Source organism: Macrosteles quadrilineatus, unplaced genomic scaffold (assembly GCF_028750875.1).
Source record: "Macrosteles quadrilineatus isolate MER2022 unplaced genomic scaffold, UCM_ALF_1.0 Scaffold_57__1_contigs__length_777910, whole genome shotgun sequence".
Classification (NCBI taxonomy): domain Eukaryota; kingdom Metazoa; phylum Arthropoda; class Insecta; order Hemiptera; family Cicadellidae; genus Macrosteles; species Macrosteles quadrilineatus.
The window spans coordinates 141254-163873 of record NW_026542650.1 but is presented as its reverse complement, the minus strand read 5'-3'; the positions used below and the strand labels follow the sequence as shown (position 1 = coordinate 163873).

The window sequence follows — 22620 nt, the reverse complement described above, 5'->3', positions numbered from 1 at the left end:
CCTTGATGCTTTGATAATCATATTAGTTTTGTCTGCTGTCTTTAATGCTAAATTATTTGTTTAAAATTTGTTATAGAACCTATAGATATAGTTTCTTTAATATTTAAAAGACAGTATTGAAAAGGCATAGCAATATTTCTAAAGTTTATAACAGCTGACTTAATTTTGCTAATGATTTCTTGTGAGTGAAGAAACAGAAGATTGAGGGATTTGTGATCTATCTATCTATACTATTACTGTATAAAGAAGAGGTGGTGTCTGTGTGTGTGTTTGTATGAGCTAATCTCAAAAACTACTGGTCGGATCGGGCTGAAATTTGGCATGATGATAGCTCACATTCCCGATTAACATATAGGCATATTTTTATCCCAAAAATCCTTCGGGGCTCCGCCCCAGTGGCTCTGGAGTTTCCCATGTTAACCTTATGAGAAATGGAATTAATGAATCTTAACAGCTGTTTCAATTAAACAAGTTGGTTCTGTTCTATGATGTTCAATAGCAATAAAAGTTACAAGGATTACCAACAGGGTGCAGCACTAGCACTATTATTTCTTTTACATTTATGACAACAGCAAAAGGTGAGTGAGCGTAGCGAACGAACTTCAACCTGGAGGCGAGTGAGCGTAGCGAACGAGCTAACCTGAAGGCAAGTGAGCGTAGCGAACGAGCTAACCTGAAGGAAAGTGAGCGCAGCGAACGAGCTCCAACCTAAAGGTGAGTGAGCGTAGCGAACGAACTTCAAAAAGAACCGAAATTTCTTAAACCATGTCCTCACTCATAACTGCTATAAGCATTTGATACTTATATGCCAACCCCGTACGAAGGACGGGTACTCTGCTAGTTTAATATAAAAAAGAGTGACATTTAAAAAAAATGATCATATAAATTTAATAATTAGTAGTAACTTCAAAATTGAAATTTAAAATGTCAATAATAAATAAAAAAATATGTTATTAGGGGAGATGAAATGGTGGTATCCACTGCTTACCAGATTTAAAAGTCATAACTTAAACGTTTCTATTAGGGCCATAAAAGTTGATTTTGTTTCTAAAATCGTTGGGGGATGTGTAACTATTATATGCAACAGATGTAAAGATTAAAATGTTTCTATTTTGTGTCATCTTCCCGTTGCAAAGCACGGGTACAACAGCTAGTACTCCATAAGTAAAGTTAATTCTTTTGTGTTTTGTTACATACTAGACAGTTTCATTAAGGTTTAATGATATCATAACGTAATGTGATTGGGACGGTGGCGTCGTCCTGTAATCCAGCTACTAGGAGGTCACGAATTGTGGATATTTATAGGTATGCACTGTGGATACGATAATCCCTGTGGTGGATTAACGTCCGCACTAGTGAGTACTACGACTATCCGCAGTATTATCCTGACAATTAGACTTATTCGTTAATACCAAGGCAAAAATGTGGTTCGGGTTCCACTATAAACTGTAGGTCCCTTAGTTGCCAATAGCTGTATGGGCTATTAATTAACAGCATTGTCTAAGGAATATGTCGGCCTTAGTCAAGATATACAAGACTACAAGATCGCGCTATTCATCCTACACTAATCTCCATTCATACTTGGCTTAAAATACCTACTTTGTATGGTCGTCATATCATTGAAAAGTATTAAAAGTAAAGTATTAAAATATTTAACTACCATACAGGCAAACTTGAATTATAGTCCCAAGTCTCTTAGTGTTCATTAATTGTTTCTCCAACTGTGTTATCTTTTTACAGAGTATGACTGAATTTTATTGACCTAAAAACTATAGTAAATATTGTTTTCATATAAAACGCTTGAAGTGCTTTTTAAAGAAGATCACACTAAATGTCGTAAGGTTTACATAAACTAACCCCGTGTTATTACAAACTGCATCACTCTTTTCTTGACCGATCAGTTTCAATTATTCATGTGGCCAGTACAACCTTTCACCATCGTCCACCTTGTATCCGTGCAAAGTGTATGTTACGGTATGTATTATGCAATAGGCCATTCGAGTTGAAGATTTGGTGCAGAGTGTGTACGCAAAGAGTAAATAGTATGCTACCGGTATGTTTAAAAAGTTGTGTAAAACAATTAATTTATCAAATTCATGATTAACTAAAAAGAATTTTGATAAGGATTGATTAACAGTCAACTACATGATGTATTTTTGTGTTGGAAAGATATTGCAGTATATGTGAACTGCTGAGAATAAGAAGTATTAATTTCTACACCTAATATCTTAATTAGTTTTTGGATGTATAAATTACCAGTACCAATTTATTAATTTACTATGGTTGGTTGAAAAACGTGTATGAATTAGGGCCAGTTTTAGTACAGTTTTTCAAAACTCTTTATTGAAATTTAATGTACTACATTTCAAAATTCAACTAAATAATAGTAAAGAACGAATGGCCCCAAGTAACATAAATCTGTTTAAATTAATAACTAAAAATTGTGTAAAATTGTTAATTTTCACTTTTAGGAATAAACAACCAACACATTAAATTTACCTTTTTTATTTTTCGAACTTGTTAATAAAAATAAAAAATAAAAAAAGAGGAACACAGAATAGTATTAAATAAATTTGTGTATATCTAAAGTTACTAACTACAGCATCCACACACTCTTGAAAAAAATAGCAAATTTCTACAAATAGTTACAATTTTGTTTCTAATCTAGGTGTTTTTTAATTATTGTTCTAGGCAAGAGCCCGGGATGCCTGAGGGGGGGAGCCGGGGGTTGTGGCGTTATCACTTATATAAAATCCATTGGTGATTTGGTTGGATTTGAACCCGGGACCTCAGGGACCAAAGTCCCGCGCTCTACCACTAGACAAGCTCACTCCCCAAGTTATGTTAAAGTCTTAAGCTTATGCTAAAGTGGATCCATAACAAATCTTGGCATAGTACTTTCCCTGACCAATAAAAGGTGCGTTCTCACACGATGGGTTCGAATTTCGCAGGGACCGGTTGTACAGCTTTTCTTGCATTTTAATTGGGGAATTATTTGATAAAACAGCAAGCCCTTCCCACTCAACAGCAAATTGGGGCAGCATCATCTCCATTAAACATGAACTGGTCAATGGGCCATTTTGGCCAGATTATGAAATGTCTGGCGACAACATATAAGAGGAAAAAAACGTAAAACTCCAAATAATGGCTTTGAAACACACATAGTGAATAAAGTAAGTGATTCTTCACTCTTCAGGGACAAGTAAGGTTTCTGACGAACAACAATCCTTTGCGTTTTAATACGAAGTGTCATAAGTAAAGAAACACAAATAGAAAGAATATCTTCCTTGATTTCTTATAACTCTTCGTATCATTTACCGCATATTCCACTGATATTATGCTCATCAGCTTTCAAGAGCCGCACAAAAGATGTTTAAGGTAATTATATTTCCTAGTTATCAAAAGCGCCGCCTATCATTAGGTATGTCAGCCCTGTTGTCAACGGCGCTCCTAGATAAATGCTCGAGAAGGCTGTGGCTCTTCCCCTCTCCTCCAGGGATGCGATCATGAAGGCTGTGTCAGTGCCATCTACATTCTTGTCACCTGTCCTCGCACGTGTTATCTGTAATTAAATTACACTCACGTTGCCAACATGTCAATTCATTATGACCTTTCAAAACGTCAAGTGTTCTAGGTGTCAAAACTTAGTCATTTGGCTTCCGGGATGGCGCGGTAAAACTAAAGGGTAGTTTGATATATACGTATTTGAATACGAAGCCACACATCTATTATTACATTAGTGTCAAGGTTTTTATCTAATTGAAATTAGTCTAGTATGTGAAAAATATTCTGCAAATCCGAAAAATATTCCCTAACATTTTGAAAGACCTTATAAATTAATGTTAAAGATATTAAAGCATACTTAAGTTTATTATTGTAGTAAACTATTGGCTAAATATATAAACATTTACCAGAAAAAAACTGTGTTTTAAAGTGTTAAATTCAATTTCTTACAATTTAACGTATTTATTAACCAGCTCCCAAATCTTTTTATTTTTTTATTTTTTTAGTTGATGCTTAATCAAACCTTGTCATTAGTGAAGCTTACTAATTTATAACCACAAAAGTCACAGCGAATTTACTTCTGACCATAATGTTATATAATTAAATTTAATATTTTTGCTCTTATGGGATGTATGTGTTAAAAATTGTGTAAATTTGTTCAAAATTCTTAAGGTTTTCCTCTTTTTATAAAATGCACTTCAAATTATTACAAATATTCCGAATGCTTACTTAAAAATACAATTTGTAGAATAATATCTAACATTAATTCACTCTGTCTGATATAGTAATGGAGGAAGTGAACGAGTTGGAAGACGCGTCAGAGAGTCGGAGAGTTAAGTGCAGACCGATGATTGATGCTGTATAAGCTGGTAGACGTGACGGCTCGGCGTGTAGTGTGAGAAATGTCAGTGACCTACACACCTCCGCACTGTACTGGTGTATGGACACATCAAACGAAATACTATTATTAAAATAAAATTATTAAAATAATCATAAATATTGTAAAATATTGTTCATAAAAATGTAGTTCAAAAGTAAGAGTATTTAAATAGCCGTTATTGTACTATTTTTAGGTTCTATTTGCCTATATTTTACTGATGATTTAGCCATTGAAATTTTGATACCATACATTTAAAATCTATTAAAAGTACATACAGTAGTGGAATGAGCTACTCACAAAATGTGCTACTGTCAACACTATATTTCCTCTGTTGGTTATTGTTACTGGTGTAGTTAATTTACATTAAATGATGCTATTGTCCACAATAATTATCAGAATCTTCTGTTTGGCGTGGTCAATTTAAGTCAGCGTATGAACTCTGCACAAGTCATGCGTGCATTTACACAACAGTAACAATTGCTCACTCAATTTATCTACGTCACTTTCATATCTGAAGATTAACATAGTAATGTATAGTTTTAGTATAGTTAGTTACATGGTTAATATTTTATAGTTTAATATAATAGTCGTGTATGTCTGGTATACAGTCTTAAGTTTCCACAAAGTTATAAGTCACCCGTTATAAAGAGGGCTTCATAAAATACCCTGCTGGCAAGTTTTAATCATTAAACTCCTAAACACACTGAATAACAAATATACAAGCCTACTAATATTAGCCATATATTTGTCTTTCAATTTCTAACTACTCCTAACCTACTCCTATAAGAAAATTAAGTGAGAAAATTTGCTCCCATTAGTTGACCTGTTTAACTAGTAATACTTTTACTGCATTACTACATCTAGTTGACGATATGGTTACTCATTTGATGGTTTATGTTTATAGTTTCAGATACAAAATAGGCCAACTGTGAAACACGCATTATTGAAGTAGGATTTACGGTCAAAATTATATCAAATACTATCTTTTTTGTGTTTTGGTTCACATAGAAAAAATACAATTCGCATTTTTGAATGAGTGAGAGTGCAATGATGATGAGTCTTGGCTATGACGAGGAAAGCCCAAATAAGCAGAGAAAATGTAAGCCTCTAAACAAGCAGATGGTATCTTGATGTTGCTATTTAGCACGGACTGCTCCATACACAGTATGCCTCTTTAAGAGACCAGCTATTATCAGGGTAATGAAATGCAGGAACGCTGCTACAGAGTACCTAAACGTAATGACTTCCAGTTACCTAATAAAATATTATTTTTTTATTATAGGTATTGTCGTTGATGAATCTCACTGCCTTTAGATATGTCATCTTCATAGACATAAATTTAACGTTAATAACCAGGTTGGCTATTTATTGTAGGGGATTTAAGGTTTGTTCCTATCCGGTAGCTACAAAGTGGTACTATGCTTACAATTTCTTGTTAATTTATTGGGTAAACGACCGGCTTTTAAATTGCTACTTACCCCGAGTATTACAATAAAAATTTAAAACAAAGCTGTAAAATTCTCCCTAAAATAAGGGATAACAGTTGTTTGCACCAACTTACATTCTCGTAACAAAATATGAAATATACATACAGAAGACACCAGTTTTAAACGATCAGTTTGAAGATCCTCTCAGAATATCGACAATTTGGCGATTTTTAAAATCTCATGGTAGCAGGTTTTATTTGGCAGTGTACTCACTGAGAAACTATGGATTGTTAAATAGCAAATAAATAAAGAGATTTTCGTATTGGCTATTGTTAAACCTTCCTGAATTTTAAGTAGATATAGAGAGCCCTTGACGAGGGTGTTGATTAATATCTTGGCCCGAAATTCTTAAGGAGCTAAGTTACTACTAAATAATTACAAAATAATTATCAATAGATAGTTAAAATAAATAGGTAACTAAATTTGAGAACGTCAAAGTGTACTGAAAAAGAATGCCAACTTTTAGTTTTCAACTAGAAGCTTTTCTCTATTAACCGCTTTTTAAATTATTCGATCAACAATGGTAGTTGTTAATCATTGTTAAATTATTGTATAATCATTATTAATCATAACTCCACTATATTAATTTCGTATCGTGGCTTACATAAGAACTAATATCTGGTCTGGTTTAGATCCGCTATCTAATTCAGTTCCCGCACTCCATACTTATGTAAAGTAAAGCATTTAACAGAATACACTGATCACGACTCTGCGGTTGGATTTTGGCTGGTTGGCTGGCCATGCAGGGTCCAGAATCCAGATTGGTACCCAACTAATTTAACCATTGTTTACAATTGGCTTAGCAAGGCAACTAATATGCAACAGTTCTAAATGTCTTTATACCACTCTACACACCATTCTATGGTAACAATTGCACTATATATATTCAAAACAAAATATTAATCTTATTTTACTTTCCCATCCTAGCTACAGATTCAGATACAAACGTTGCCTCAAGCCCCACTGATCACCATGAACATCCACCATTGCACATCGAGTGGTCAACCACTGCCTTCTGAGGTGAGTCATGCAGTCGTTAGGTAGTAATTGGTAGAAGCAAGGGTCGTTAAACAGTCCTAAACTATGTGGTTGTGTCGTACATAGCCGTTGGCATCACAGAACACATTGGTACGTTGGTGTTCTCAAAATGGAATAATGGCGAATGTTGATCAATAAGCAAAAAATAAAAATATAAATATTGTTTTAGTTTAAGAGAAGCTAAAAAATATGATTTAAATATAACAACAATTATGGTAACAATTGGTCTCAGCTAGTTTTAAAGGTAGAATGTGGGACTTTTATCCTGGAGGGCCTGGTTCGAGTTTCAATAATCTCCAATCACTTTTAGCGACATAATAATCTTTTAAACATATAACTAGAACCTAAAAGCGAATTGTCTCTCTGTCACGTGAAGTTTCTTTGAACTTAAGGGAAATCATACTTAACTATACATACACTACAATTTCATCCTTAAATATATCAATAATGTCATAACATGGACTAATTGAAGTAACTAATTGTAGTAATGGACTAATGGACTAATAATTTTGATGAGACAGATACGCATAACAAATATTGAATTTAGTTTTACTATATTTTATGTCAACACCTTAAGCGTATCAGAAAAAAAATGCTCTCTTATAAGTTTAGTATGTTTAATTAACAATCCCAGTTCCCAATAATATAGTCATAAGACTAGCTTTTAACCTAAATACAAAACGAAACAGTTTATTTTAAACATCACAATATTTTCTCCTTACTTATGTTAAAATAAGCAGATATTCTAGAACTAAAGACTAACTAAACACAAGAGAGTTAGGTTTGAAAGTTGTACGAGTTCACGACAAAAGTTCTTTAATAACATCTCATAGAATCATATTATCGAACTTTAGTTCTACATGGTTGTATCCAGTTAACCAAATCACTATGGTGTGGCAAAGATGTATTTGAACACTGTCGTTCCCTTATCAATCAGGATTCTACTGAATGATTGGTTTTGTTTTATCGATGCCATATTTAATCACAGATACCGGTTCTTGGAAGGATTTGTGAAGGCTTTGTCAGGTATAGACAGCTGACACAGCTATCCATCTACCCAGCTGTAGCTGTAACTGCTCATGTCAACATTCTCTTGCGGAGACCGTACTTCCATACCAATCAACCGCAATTGTGAAAGATTTGTGTTGATTTCATTGATAACTGTACACCGAACTGGGATAGTCAGAGATTAAACATGATTAGATTGCACTGGACGCTGACATCAGCTGACAATCTAACACCGATTACAAATTATAAAAAAGGTGTTTGGTTTGTTGATAACAATGAGCTAATTTTGAGCATTGTGCATATCATAGATACGCCTTACCATGAAGTTGTCCATAATGAATGTTATACACTTCTACATCAATAACAATTTTAAAAGATGATTATTTATTTAATTTATAACTGTTAGCATAAGCATAATTTAAACTAGAGTTAGATTTTCTTCCAAAGCATTTTAGTAACAGCTTCAAGAAAATAGAATGCTCTGCTCAAAAAAGCTACATATGGAAATGAAAGTTGGTAGTGAATAGGTAATTTATTCAAATAAGAAAAAGGTGAAGAAAAATCATAAAAGTTTGAATGATTTTCAAATTTTAACAAGAGAAACTCCAGAGACTCCAGAGTGATATTGCTGAAGACTTACTTTCCGAAAAACAAACTATAGAAAATATCTAAAAAATATATGTTGCAACAACTAAACACTATTAAAACAAAGCAAAAACCATTTAAAATCTAGCTTTATTACCTAAGTAACAAACCTTTACTCGCAGCATATTGTTTGGCTGTAATGTGAACTTCAGATTAATCTGTCCACTACAATTGTATACTTTTGTCGCTGAGAAGCTAAATTGCTAATTGCCTAGTAGGCAGAAGGTAGATGTCCGATAATGGGATAAATTAGTAACTTTTTATAATCAGAATCTCATTAGGCTAACTAAATGGCTCTGGCAATAGGAATAGATAATCCCAATCAGTATCAAAACTGCACAAAGCAATTAACTTCATTTTATACACTCTTATTATAAAATATCCTATTATAAAATACACCGCATTGTGTCCCTGGCTCAATCTTAGCCTATTATAGAGATATAGTGATTTTTCAGGAGTCAACAAATATGGGTAACAATTAATAATAAATGAATTATTATTGCGGATGTTTAAGTAAATTTAGTGTCTCAACAGGGACCTTATTAAGCTTGTAAAATTCCAATGGTAGAAAATTATTTATCTAGAACAGATCTGACTCGTAATAGTAAAAGCTGGTTACACATTCTTCTTGCCAAAATCTTATTAGATTGCGAAAGTTTGGCTTCGCTCCATCACACTATCGATTTCCTAGAGCTCGATATTCTAAAAGTCGACTAATTAGAATACCAACAGACCTGAGAAACCTGTTCCAAGCCCTCAACATTTTCCATTCCATTTCAGCAAGTTGACGTTACATCATTATCCTTTGTTGGGAATAGAAGAAGAAAGTGCAAACACGAATACAGTTTTTCTCTCACAAATGTTTATGAAAGTTGTCTTTAGTTGATGTAGTGAATGATTTCTTACAACGATATTCCACAGATGCCTCAGTCATGTTTGGAATGAAGTTATGACATGATTGTGCAAAAGACGACTTTTTATTTGTATTTTACTCCGTTGTTCGGCACAAAAATTAAAATTAAAATTTGTTTTATAATTTAACTTCATGCCTGTGGTTTCAACGAATAAAAAAAATACCAAACCAGCTTTTAACTTAAAAATCGCATGGACACAATAAAATATGCCTATATAGTTAGCAACATGTATGCTTAGTAGTTACAGTTAAAGAAACATTTTACGAATACGTTTTAATGATTGTAGATTAAGACTAACCCCTATCCAATAGTGAATAGCTACTTGTGAAAAAGGTTGACACATAAAATTGAATTAATGTGTCTCTTTTTATATAGTAAATTTTTTGCATTGGATAACTATTAATATGAAGAGTTAGTAAATTGTTTACGTTGAGGGTTAAGTAGGAGTGAATGCGCAAGACGTAAAGAGATTTGTCTATAAGCACTAAACTCAAATGTAACTAACAATGTTGTTTAACTAGTCTTAGCTATACCTTAGGATGGATTCTACAACCAAGCACAGAGGTTGGTCTTAAATGCATGTTCTCAGAAAGAGCGCCTAAATGCACAACTAAGGTTTAAAAAGCAAAATGAAATTGTTTAGAGTATGGTACTACCATTGACTATGAGGATTCATAGTCAATGGTACTACGCATTTAGTATATCAATGCTCCTTAGACTTGCTATTAAATCGTAGCCACAAGTGTGAGTGCAACACAAAACATATCGAGGATTCTTAAACGTTTTACATTGATATATCGACACCTATATGGAAAAAGGTACTTTCCTGTTAAAGGGAACATTCATTATTATTGATGATTTTTTTCGATATATCGATATTAACAAATTGAAACATATCAGCTGACAACTACGATAAATATTGTTCAGTATATGAAACTGTTAAAAAAATAACCTAAAACTAACCAAACTTGCTGTAAAATTTAAAATATTATCAAACCCAAACGGAAGTTTTAAATGGTACAGCAAGTTTGGTTGGTTATGTTAGGTTAGCTTAGAACAGTTTCATTTCTTAATCCATATAGACTATTTTAGCCTAAACAAGATCAGTTAGTTGTTGTTGTCAATTTGTAATAGATCTGATCGGAAAACAAAAATATCGATATATCGAAAAAAATCATCGATAATAATGAATGTTCCCTTTAACCTGGAAAGTACCTGGAAAAATATCTTACACCAATCCCAAGAGAATATTTTCACCACAACAAAGTAACGTCATTGGGTAACGTAAACAAAGCAGTGAGTGTGTGCGGTGTGGTGAGGTGAACGTACCCATACAGCCGCCAGACAGCTGCATGTAGCTCATGTATGCTTGCCCTAGCAGGAGTTACAGGGTGGATCAAGGTCCTGGTCTTAAATGTCACTTTGATCACGAAGACAGTCCACAATCTCCGTGACGTCACCACAGCTCCTGGTTACGTTCTGGAATGTTTACTTTGTCTAGAACCGATCCTGGTACTTCGGGGTACGCGTACTTCGTTGAAACCGATTTCGATCATGACCTGGAATGTTTAATAAGTCTAAAACTTATCCTGGATGGCACTAAAATGTTTAACATGCCTGGGACGATCCTGATTACGTCCACGAATGTTTAATTTGTGCATAAACGAATTCAGTTATGTCTTGGACTGTTTTTTCCCAAATCTATAACCAATCCATTTTACATCCTTGAATATTTCATTTGTCTAGAGCTGATCCCTGTCACGTCCTTGAATGTTTTATTAATCTATAAAGAATCCCAGTTATGTCCTGGCATATGTTATTTGTCTAGGACTGATCTCTGTTATATCTTGGATTTTTTATTTTTCTAGAATCAATCTTGGTGCCGAAATGGTTATTTGCTCCAAAATAATTATTTATTCTTGAAAAGTCTCGGTAATTTGTGCCTGGAGCACTACTTGAGGCTCGAATAAGAACTATGGCCTAATTGATGTTATTATATCCAGGGGGAACTACGGTTTATTGTACAATACAAGAATAATAATTGTCATTTGAATCTAATCTAATATAATTTAAACTAGATTTAGGTTTGACTAATTTCGCAGACCTAACCTATTTTGCAAGCCTGTAGCTAATTTTTCTCTAGGGAAGAAAGCTATTACCGTGGGGAAGACAAGGACCTAGACCCGGGATTGATTTAATTTTTCATTTTGATGTCCCCAGAGGCTATTAACACTATTCATTCAAATTTTGACAAATAATCAAGGACAGGGACCAGATTCCACGATCAAAAAATTACTAGCTTTTCTTGGGGTTGAACCGATGACTAATAAATGTGTGTTTGTCTTCTTGTAAGTATCATATCTTGAGGCTCAGTGACTTTAGTGCCCACCAAGGATCTTTGGGGAAAATTGCTTACGCTCGTCATTATCATAGACGCGACAAAGGGCGCCAATGACGAACACCTCGTGGAATCCAGGAGTCATCTGGTGGCTTCGTTGACCTTGACATCAGCTGATCAATTAAATCAGCTGATCAGTTGTGTGAAAGTGGAGAGTGTCACCGTTGTGTGCACTGTGCAGTTGCAAAATCCAGGGTAGGGGGACTGCAGGGGTAATGTATATAAACAGAGGACGGTCCCATTCACCACAATAACACACATGCATTGGGTAAGTGTCGTCCTTTATACTACAGTTAGCCGTTTTCCACCAATTATCAATAGCTATTAAAATAATATAGATACCATTTTAACTTATAAAAAACATATTCAATCGTGGGGTTGTTACATTTTTTTTTATTAAAAAGCGCAATTTTAGACATGTGATTTAAAATAAATAAACGATATGGAAATTAACAAGTGGTAGGCCTACTTATTATTTAAAATAAATTATAGCTATAATTTATAAAAACATGATTGTTTAACATTATATTATTAATAATTCCTTAATTTTATTCTGAATGATAATCATTATAGTTAACAAGAAATGCCTAGACTTAATCAACAGGCTAACGCGGGTAGGTTTTCACTTGGTAGACAGAGGCATTTCGTTAGATGAGTGTTTGAAACAGTGTCGGAAAGATTTACAAACGACGGAATAAGAGAGAATTTTCACTACTATCGTTGATATAACATAGTGACTATACAACTCAATTGTTTAAATTAAAAGAGGTTTAATTTTATTTACGTTGTTAAATATTAGCAATGTGATTTTAAATGTTCTATATTTTGAGAATTCCTTAAGAATAATATATTAATTGGTTAAATTAATACTTCAGTTTGCATTAGGTTAGCATAACTTATTCTAAATCAAAAATGGCTCTTCTTACCACCGTAAATGTATTATGGCAATAAAAAATTATGATCCTTCGTTGAAATGAAATTGCATTAAAATATCTGTAATTAATATTATTAACTATGAATAAACATATACCGTATTATGGCCCACTAACATAGGCCTAGTAGGAATATAATTGTAATCATTGCGGCTATTTTCCCATTTATAATTTTTTCCTTTGATAAATAGTGTGGTGTCATTAATAAGATAATTGAACTTACGCATTAATAAAATCGATTGTAATTTACCTATTGGTATAATACTAGTTGCTCTGCCTTTGCTTTGCTATTGGGAAAGAAAACAAGACAGAATAATTCGGTTTTTAAAAATCTACCAAGAGAAACAGTTACAACACACTTACCAGATGTCGTAGAAACAAAGCTCAATCGGAATTTAACGCTTAAACTAATGAAGATAAATCCAAATTATTTCCAGGAATATTAAAATGTTTACACGTCATTTAAAAAAAATTCATTTCTTAGACGAACTGTTTTACCTGCCTAAATATTACAACTTAAAGTTGGAAAACCGTAATACATGCCAGAATTTTAAATAGTTTATTGCATTTAAAATTTGTGCAATAGTCAAATTCATCAACCACACGGCACCAAAAAACAAATCTTCTTTCAATAAATACAATCAAATAGCAGAACGAAAAATACCACTAATTTAAATGGTGTTTTAAATTTTACTGTCATGTGTGTTGTTAGTAAACAAATCTTACTCAAATTCTTTCAAAATCCCTGTCATGGGTACCTTTAAGAGGTCCGTCCCAGGGCTAAGCTCTGAGAGTTATTTCATAATTGATCGTGTACCTATTCTTTTCTATGAAATTCTACACGTATGTACCAAATTTCGTGACCATCGGTCCTGCGTCCTGTGTCCTGAGTTTATCACTGCCAAATACAAACAGAGATACAGTGCTCTATTATACTGTAGATATCAAAGATACAACTGAATAAGTAGTGAACACTATATTACTTTCACGTTACAGAATTGATATGTTTTGAAGAGTAAACATTATGTTTAGATACAGACACGCCTCTTTCTAAAACTATAGTATTTCCTAGTAATGAAATTAACTAAGACCTTTTATAAAAAACCTTTTATTAATTAACTTTTTTGTTTTTTTATTTTAGTCAATTTTCTTCTTTGATGTTGTTTAGTTAGTGTACTGATGAAAATTGCATCTTTATGTGGTCATTTATGAGAATTTCCAATAATGGTGAAATGCGCACTAGTGGCTACTGAATAACTTCAGGAACAAAAAAGCAACTGACAAAAATCAAAGGTAGCTTAAATACCATTTAGAAACGAATGCTGGTCATAAGGTGTCAGTCAGATAGCTGTAAAGTAACCCTTAACGGTTATATTTGATAATTATTTAAAAAGTAATAATTTAGTGTACTAAAGGAATGAATAATTTACGGTTCATTTGGTTTAGGTGAAGTCATAATAAAAGGGGTTTCCACTAAACATTATACTTAATCGTTAACCTCATTTTTTAAGTTGTCCTTTGAAACTGAATTTATCAGGAGCGGAACAGCCAAACGTTTTTACAATTTTGAGGCAGGCTTAAATTAATATTTTTAAACTTTAATTTCATGAATTTTTATGTTTCAGTTAGCGTTATCGTTAGCGGTTGGTCTGACGACCGCTGCACAACTGTCCAATAACTACCTCCCTCCAGCCGGGGCCGGTGGTGCCGGGGGCAGTCCGGGGGCCATAGCGGCGCCGTTCGGGGGTGGCGGTGGGGCTGGTGGTCGTGGAGGAGGCGGCTACGGAGGAGCTGGAGGAGGAAGAGGAGGCGGTGGAAGTGGGGGTGGATTTGGAGGCGGAGGTGGCACCGGTGGTGGTTTCGGAGGAGGTGGAGGAGGAGGTGCCTTCCCAGCCAGCACTTCAGGAGGTCGTGGGGGCGGAGGAGGATTTGGAGGTGGAGCAGGTGCCGGTGGTGGCGGAGGTGGTGGTGGAGGGGGAGGGGACGTTATTCCAATCATCTCCCAAACCAACGAACCCAACAAGGGCGATGGATCATACTCATTTAGGTAACTTAGTTTATTATTAAACAAATATTGCTTTTTGGGGAGCAAGATGGTCTAGCGGGGGAGCATGGGGCTTAGGAGACCGAGTTCGGGATTAAAATCCTGCCAATCACCAATAGGTTTTATTCGTAAAATCTTTAATCGTTTTGAAATTCCTTGCAGCTTACTTGTCATTTAAGGTTCCTATAACGGACAATTTTCTTTGCGAACACCGAGTTCATAGATTTTTCTAAGTACATTTTATTAGAATTGAAAGAATTTAAAAAAAAGTGTCTGTTTTAGAAATTTGAAAATAGTTCAAACATTTTTGCCGAAATAATTTTGAGTTTTATGCTAGTAATAGGAAATTATTAAATTTAAGACATATATCACCGACATATAAAAATAAAAAAACTTGTAATGTTTTAGCTACGAGAGTGGCAACGGAATAAAATTTCAAGAGCAAGGTTCGCAGGCTGAGGCAGAAGAAGGACCGGGTTCTGAAGTTCAGGGGAGCTTCAGTTATGAAGGTAACTTGATAGTGACAATTTATTACGAATTTAGATAAGAAGATGTAGATGTTCAGATTGGAGTATCAAATTGTCATTACAATATGTTAATGAGTATACTTATGTACACATACCAAGTTCCTATTTTAATGTAATCAAGTTTTATGGTAGACGATAAACAAGTTTAACAAAAATTGGCATACAAATATATCCTTAAAGAATGATTATTGCTTAGTTTAGATTTTTTTTTCTCGTCAAATCCATAATTATAAATCTTTCATTCTTGATTTACAATAAATGACTCAAATAAAAAGTCCGTTCACATATAAATAATATAAAAAATCAAGTATATTTAACAAAGATTGGTAATAATAACGTTCGACTAATACTTTGCCTTGTAACATCGGCGAGGAACCCTTGACAGAATTATCTTTACAAGCATTATATTTAACTTAACACTAAGACCAACTCAACAGCTAAGTTAATAAATTGTCCAAACAGTAATTCATCATTAAAAAACCATGTGTCGTACTGACAAAAATAAGTTTAGCAAATTAGTGTCCCCCCCCCCTTAAGTTTAAAATGTAATAAATTTTATTTTAATCTCGTCCCAAAGGAACATTACAGTAGTTGTTCTGCTGACATTGGTAATGTTACAAACAGTATATAATTTTCCGTTTTCCTGCCCCAGGCCCTGACGGTAAGTTGATTACAATAACTTACACGGCGGGCGCCAACGGGTTCGTAGCTATGGGAGACCATCTTCCTACAGCACCTCCCATACCTCCAGAGATTCTGCAGTCTTTGGAGCAGAACGCTGCTGAAGAGGCTGCCGGTGGTGGACAAGGTAGGAAACTCTTGATTTATGAACAATGAAAAATAATTATTAGTAATCTTTACTGACTCAATATATAGGTTCATGATAACTGAGAGCCAATATTTTTCGTATAAAGAAAATACTGCAATGCAATTGTTTTGGACACTGTTAGTGTGATAATTGGGTAAGGGGTTTTCAGATAGGATTATCAATTACATTAGAACAACGACAAAATGATAGCGAAAAAATTGACTGTAAGGGATGAAAAAGTGTCAAACCTAATCAATCAACTTATACGTATAGCTATGTCTTAAGACGTAGGCCACTAGAACCATTTTGAAAATTCTTTCCTGAACCTAAGGTTTCTTTGGACAACTATTTTAACTTGTTCTGCCAAAATGATCATCACATCTTAGTCGGTACTAACACTTTTTTATGCCTGAGGCTAAAACCCATAAGCTGTAATACATTTCAGCAACAGCTTTAATAACCTAGTATAAGTTAGTGTTTCTTAGATAGTGTTTTACATTAACTGTAAAAAGCTTACAAGGTTCAGCACATGAGTTAAATACTGGAAGGTTCTTTCTACTGTGTTTCAAAACATATGGTACCACCGTGACTTATCCAAACCTAACCATAGTAATACGGTGACTCTTTATTTTCTAAATTATCTTATTATCTCTTAATTACTTCAAATGATCCTCTGGTGAAATTTATTAAATTTTGCTATGATGAATCACAATAACATCATTACATATTTTCAGGAGGTGGAGGTGGAGGAGGTTACTCCGGAGGCGGCGGTGGAGGTGGCGCGGGGGGCGGTGGATTCTCGGGAGGTGGTGGAGGCGGTGGTCCCACGTATCCAGCGAGCACTTCCGGAGGTCGAGGAGGTGGAGCTGGGGGCGGTGGATTCGGCGGGGGCGGTGGAGTTGGAAGAGGAGGCGGGGCAGGTATGTGGTCTTATCACACCAATTAATTTAGATTTGTTTCATAAAAATCGATCTTCAATCGTAGTATTTATAAAAAAGAGTCATAATTTGAAGTTCTTAAAACGTCCAAAATTGAAAAGGCGTATAGTTAGAAATTAAAAAGGTTTATAATTTGATGTATCTTTATTAATTTGGAGAAGTAAATCTTTTCTTCGAAATTAATTAACAATTTTACCAAGCGTGATAACAGGTTCATTGAGAAAGAGCAGGAGTATAATATCAAACAGAAAACCCCCACCGAAATTCTGAATGCAAAACTAGGACATTTATTTTTTTTTTTTTATTTGGTGAAGTTAGTATGACATCTAAGTGTGATCATGTGATATTTTGTGTATATGTTTTGATGCTAGTACAAAGGCATAGTAACCTTACTCTTTCTACTGATGCTAGATTTACCAAATTAGACGAGTCGATTTAGCCCTAAAAAGCCTCTAAGATAGAACAAATTCCAACAAATGGTTTTTCGACTGTTTTTGGTAGTAATAGGTGTAGAAAGTACCAGGAAAAAAGTCTACCAAAATCGGACAACCGGAAGTCGGGTTTTTCCAAGATGGCCGCCGTAGGCCCTCAAATCGACAAGATGACTGCAAATTCGTCGATTCATAGTTCCAGGATTGGCCGATTTCCACGAAAATTGGCAAACACATGTAAAACTATATTTCCAACCTTAAATATGAAAACTAGGCAGACCCAAAGTAGTCCAAAGATGAATTTTCAGGGTATTATGTGCTAAAAAAAAAAGATTTTGCCGAGATAGCTCAATGTTAATCTTATGGAGAATAAGCATAAATATTAATATTATTTTTCATTAAACCTATACAGATAAGACTTTTTTTCTGCTTCATATTATCTGTTTTAATAGTTTTTTACTAAAAATTCCTTTTTCGGCAGTTACCATTGCAGCAAACCTACGTATTCGGTTCCTCAGTTTTAATAATAAAGAGAATAAGCAATAATCAATTTTTTTATTAGTCCGAGAAGTATAGAATATTACCTAAAAAAATTGCAAGAAAACGTTTTATGGTTTTATGTTGTAGTTTTGGGTGTGCAGAGTCGGATTTTCCCAACATTGGACAGATTTTGAAAAAAAGATACCATAAGCATTTTCTATGCACAATTTTCTAAATATTGACTTGGAACCAACATCGATATTTATTAGGTGGTCAGTACTTCATTTCGATGGGAAACGTATTTTGGCCGCCATTTTGGATCCACCTTATTGGATATAATTTTTTGTTGTTGTTACGACAGTGTTGTGACACATTATAACTATATATACTAGATTTTCACGCATATTCCATTGCCGAAATCCGTTTTTAAATACATTTTTTGTTTTAAACGTTTTGTACTTTGAAATTTTTTACTATTATTTTCCTTATCTTCAGTTAGTAGTTCATTCTTAAATAATTAATGATGTAAGGGCTTTCATTTGAGCCATTGATCATTAAAATTGGACGAGTTAGAGACGAGATACCAATCCCAACAAAATATTAAATTTAACTTTTTATAAATCAGTTTTTAAATGATTTTTATATCGGGTTCTTAATACGTCACCAAGTTCTTTCTTGTCTCAAATTACTCAGTAGAGAATTGGGTTTTTATTTTATTAGTCACTAAATAATATCTGACTAATTAATAAAAAAATGAGTCATGCACCTTAATTTAATATTAAATTATTTGCATTTGAAATTTGTCTTTAGTTAAGTAAATATATCCCCAATTGTAATAACTCCCAATAAATAATCCATAACTTCAGTAAAAGTCAATACTTTGATGAATCTTTTAGGATTATAAAGAGTATTGGGAGTTATTTTTCGATTTGGGGGTATATGTCTTAAGCTAAAGACTAATCTCGAAAAAAAATTATTGTTAAATAAGACAGACCCATATTAAATTTGTCACATTTTATTTAATGATTAAACAAATTAACCCAAACATTTACTGAGTAATTTGAAACCAGAAAAAAACTTGGTGGCGTATTACGAACCCGAGATATAAATATTTTAATAAAAATTTATTTCTAAAAAGTGAAATTTAATATTTTGTTGGGGTTGGTAACTAGTCTCTAACTCGTCAGATTTTAATGTTCAATAGCTCAAATGTAAGCCCTTACATTACTAAATGTTTAAGGCTAGAACAAACTGCAAGCGTTAATATGTAGGCCTACTGGAGATATGAGAAAAAATATCTTTAAAAATGTTCAAAATACGAAACGTCCTTAAGAAATGTATGCAGGAGAATTGTCGTTTGAATATATCTTTAAAAATAAAATACCCCCGCCGCAGCAAACCTGCAGACTAAGCGAATTTCAACTCCTTTGATTACATTTTTACGAAAATATTTCCATAAATAAGACATATTATTCCCTATTTAAATAACATTAGATTTAACGAGTACTTAGGTTTGCTGCTACGGGGAAGGTAAAAAGTATTTTTTGACCATACGTCAATAGTATAGGATGAAATAAATAAATTTGCCAAATTTTATTAATATATACCCATAAACAAGTAAACTACAACAATTTTCATTTTCTCCATAAGAATAACATGGGAATTTTTAATTGCACTATTTTTGAATTTTCTCTTTGACCGTTAGGCATACAACAGCGCTTCAATATACTAAATTATTTCTTTTTTTAAGCTCTACAAAACGGTTTAGAAAGAAATCGCAAAATTTTTTGTTTTTAAGTTCAAAAATGGGAAAACCCCATTTTTACCCAATAAAACCCCCCATTACCCCCCTTCCCATGGTCCGATTATGCTGGATCGCGAACTCGTTCGAATAAACGTAGGTTTACACGTTTGTACCAAATTTCATCAAAATCGGATCATTTTTGCTCGAGTTATCGCGCTAACGGACACACACACATATATATATATATATATATATATATATATATATATATATATATATATAAATATATATATAAATATATATACAAATATATATATAAATATATATATATATATATGAATTTGAACGGATGGTGTTTTTGGCCTCTAGGGACCTCAAAATGAAAAATTAAATCGGTCTCGGGTCCAGGTCTTACCATGAGTACTACGGTAATAGCTTATTCCCTATATATGGGAAATTCGCTAAAATATATTTAAAAACTCATTTTGGCAATGGAATAGGCGTGAAAATATAGTTTAAAATAATGTGTCACAACATTGCCATTACCTACTTTTAAAAAAATATTTATATCCAATATGGCAGATCCAAGATGACGGCCAAAAACACGTTCCCTATTGAAATGACACTGTCATTACATAAAAAAAATATTTATATCCGTTATGGGGATCCAAAATGACGGCCGAAAACACGTTCCCTGTCGAAATGAAGAAATGACCACCCAATAAATATCGGTGGTGGTCTGAAGTCAATATCAATGAAAATGCATGTAGATTTATTTTCCAATGTTAAGAAAATCCGTCATATTAAATCTTGATTCTAAGGGTTTTCCAGTAGACCGATTTTTGGCAATTTTTACTATGTTACTCTGCATACCCAACACTACAATAAAACCATAAAACGTTTTCTTGCAATTTTTTAAGGTAACATTCTATTATTCTCTTTATGATTAAAACTGAGGAACCGAATACGTAGGTTTGCTGCAATGGTAACTGCCAAAAAGGAATTTTTAGTAAAAAAAAATATTAAAACAGATAATATGAAGCAGAAAAAAGTCTTATCTATATAGGTTTAATGAAAAATAATATTAATATTTATGCTTATTCTCCATAAGATTAACATTGAGTTATCTCGGCAAGAAAACATACTAAAGTTATTACTTTCAATATCTCTGTAACAAATTGAAGCAGAACAAAGATTCAATATACTAAATTGTTAGGATTTTTGTGTTGAATCTAATGGTGAAAAAATAAATTTGAAATTATAACAAACTTTGTACAAAATATTAGAAAAACCTATATTTGAGGTAAACAAATTTTTTTTTTTAGCACATAATACCCTGAAAATTCATCTTTGGGTTACTTTGTCTGCCTAGTTTTCATATTTAAGGTTGGAAATATAGTTCTACATGTGTTTGCCAATTTTCGTGGAAATCGGCCAATCCTGGAACTATGAATCGACGAATTTGCAGTCATCTTGTCGATTTGAGTACCTCGCGGCGGCCATCTTGGAAAACCCCGACTTCCGGTTGTCCGATTTTGGTAGACTTTTTTCCTGGTACTTTCTACACCTATTACTACCAAAAACCGTCGAAAAACCATTTGTTGGAATTTGTTCTATCTCAAGTGCCTATATTGACTCGACTAAATGATTTGTTAAGTGGACACTATTCGCTCTAACTTATTTTTACATACAAGTATTAGAACACCATCTACTGAACTGATTATGTTAAATAAAACTGGTTTAAAGACTATTTGTATTTTAGTTTATTTTTATTTGCAGGTAGTGGCGGAGGAAATGGGTACAACTACCCAAAACCTGGGAAATAAAGGACTATTATTTTTTAATTTATTTATTTGTGATAAATTTTACACCCATTGAATTGTATTCTTTTAGTGTGTAGTAAATTACTAAAGGGAAAGTGCATTTGCAAAGAAAATAGAATGCATTGGTTATTAGTCAGAAAATGATGAAAGTAAACAGTTTAAATTATAGTTTGAGACATGACTGCCTGATGTAATTTTAATTGTAGTAGTATTTATTTTATTGTTGAAGATTAAGAGTCAATGATGTTGTCGTACTAGGTGTAGATATTTTGTACATATTTAGAAGTAGATAGAGATTAATAAAGTTTGCATGTTTGATAAAGTTGTATGGGTTTAATTTCTTTACCCTCACTAACATATATCCTTTAAGACTTGTAACGTTGTCAAATACATCATTCATCAATATATATTCATCTTTTAAAATATTTACTTTTGAGTTAAAAATAACAACATCAGTTTCATGAGATTTAATGTTAAGGGTTTTCAGAGTATTAGATTATCCAACAGTGAACTAATTTAAATAACATTCTTGAATTTAAATTGTGAATTACTAAACCTTCAAAGGTATACATGTTTAATGTCAATATTAATGTAATTAATTGCTTAACATAAATCAAATACTACATATCTCCATAGACGACTGAAATTAAATTACAGTATGTTTTGAGTTTTTTTTTTTTTCCTAGGACGCTAGGCACGAGCCTGGGATTGTTTTTCACATTACTTCAGGCTAGACCTAGGGGTTGCGGCATTATCACTTGGATAAATCCATTGGTGACTTGGCGGGGATCGAACCCGGGACCTCACGGACCGAAGTCCCGCGCTCTAGCCACTACGCCAGCTCGCTCCCCAGTATGTTTTGAGTTAGTATGGGGTTATCTGTGATTTATTTCTTAAGATTTAATTCTTTCTTTAATAGTTATTTTGTCATTAACATCCAGTAAATGATTTAAAATGTATTTATTTTGTTTAAGATTAGTCAGCAAAGAGTATTTATTATATTTATTTATTTATCGTTA

General features: G+C 33.3%; 1 protein-coding gene across 1 annotated transcript; it reads left to right on the top strand.

Annotated features, from left to right (window-relative positions):
* Positions 1-3458: 3458 nt before the first annotated feature.
* On the top strand, positions 3459-21927 carry LOC128981901 (pupal cuticle protein 36-like). The gene is made up of 8 exons (XM_054400892.1): positions 3459-3564; positions 4290-4363; positions 6799-6891; positions 14432-14853; positions 15259-15359; positions 16030-16185; positions 16920-17105; positions 21558-21927. Exons 1-8 carry the CDS (start codon positions 3459-3461, stop codon positions 21602-21604), a joined length of 1185 nt encoding a protein of 394 aa, XP_054256867.1. The 3' UTR covers positions 21605-21927.
* The last annotated feature ends 693 nt before the right edge of the window (positions 21928-22620 follow it).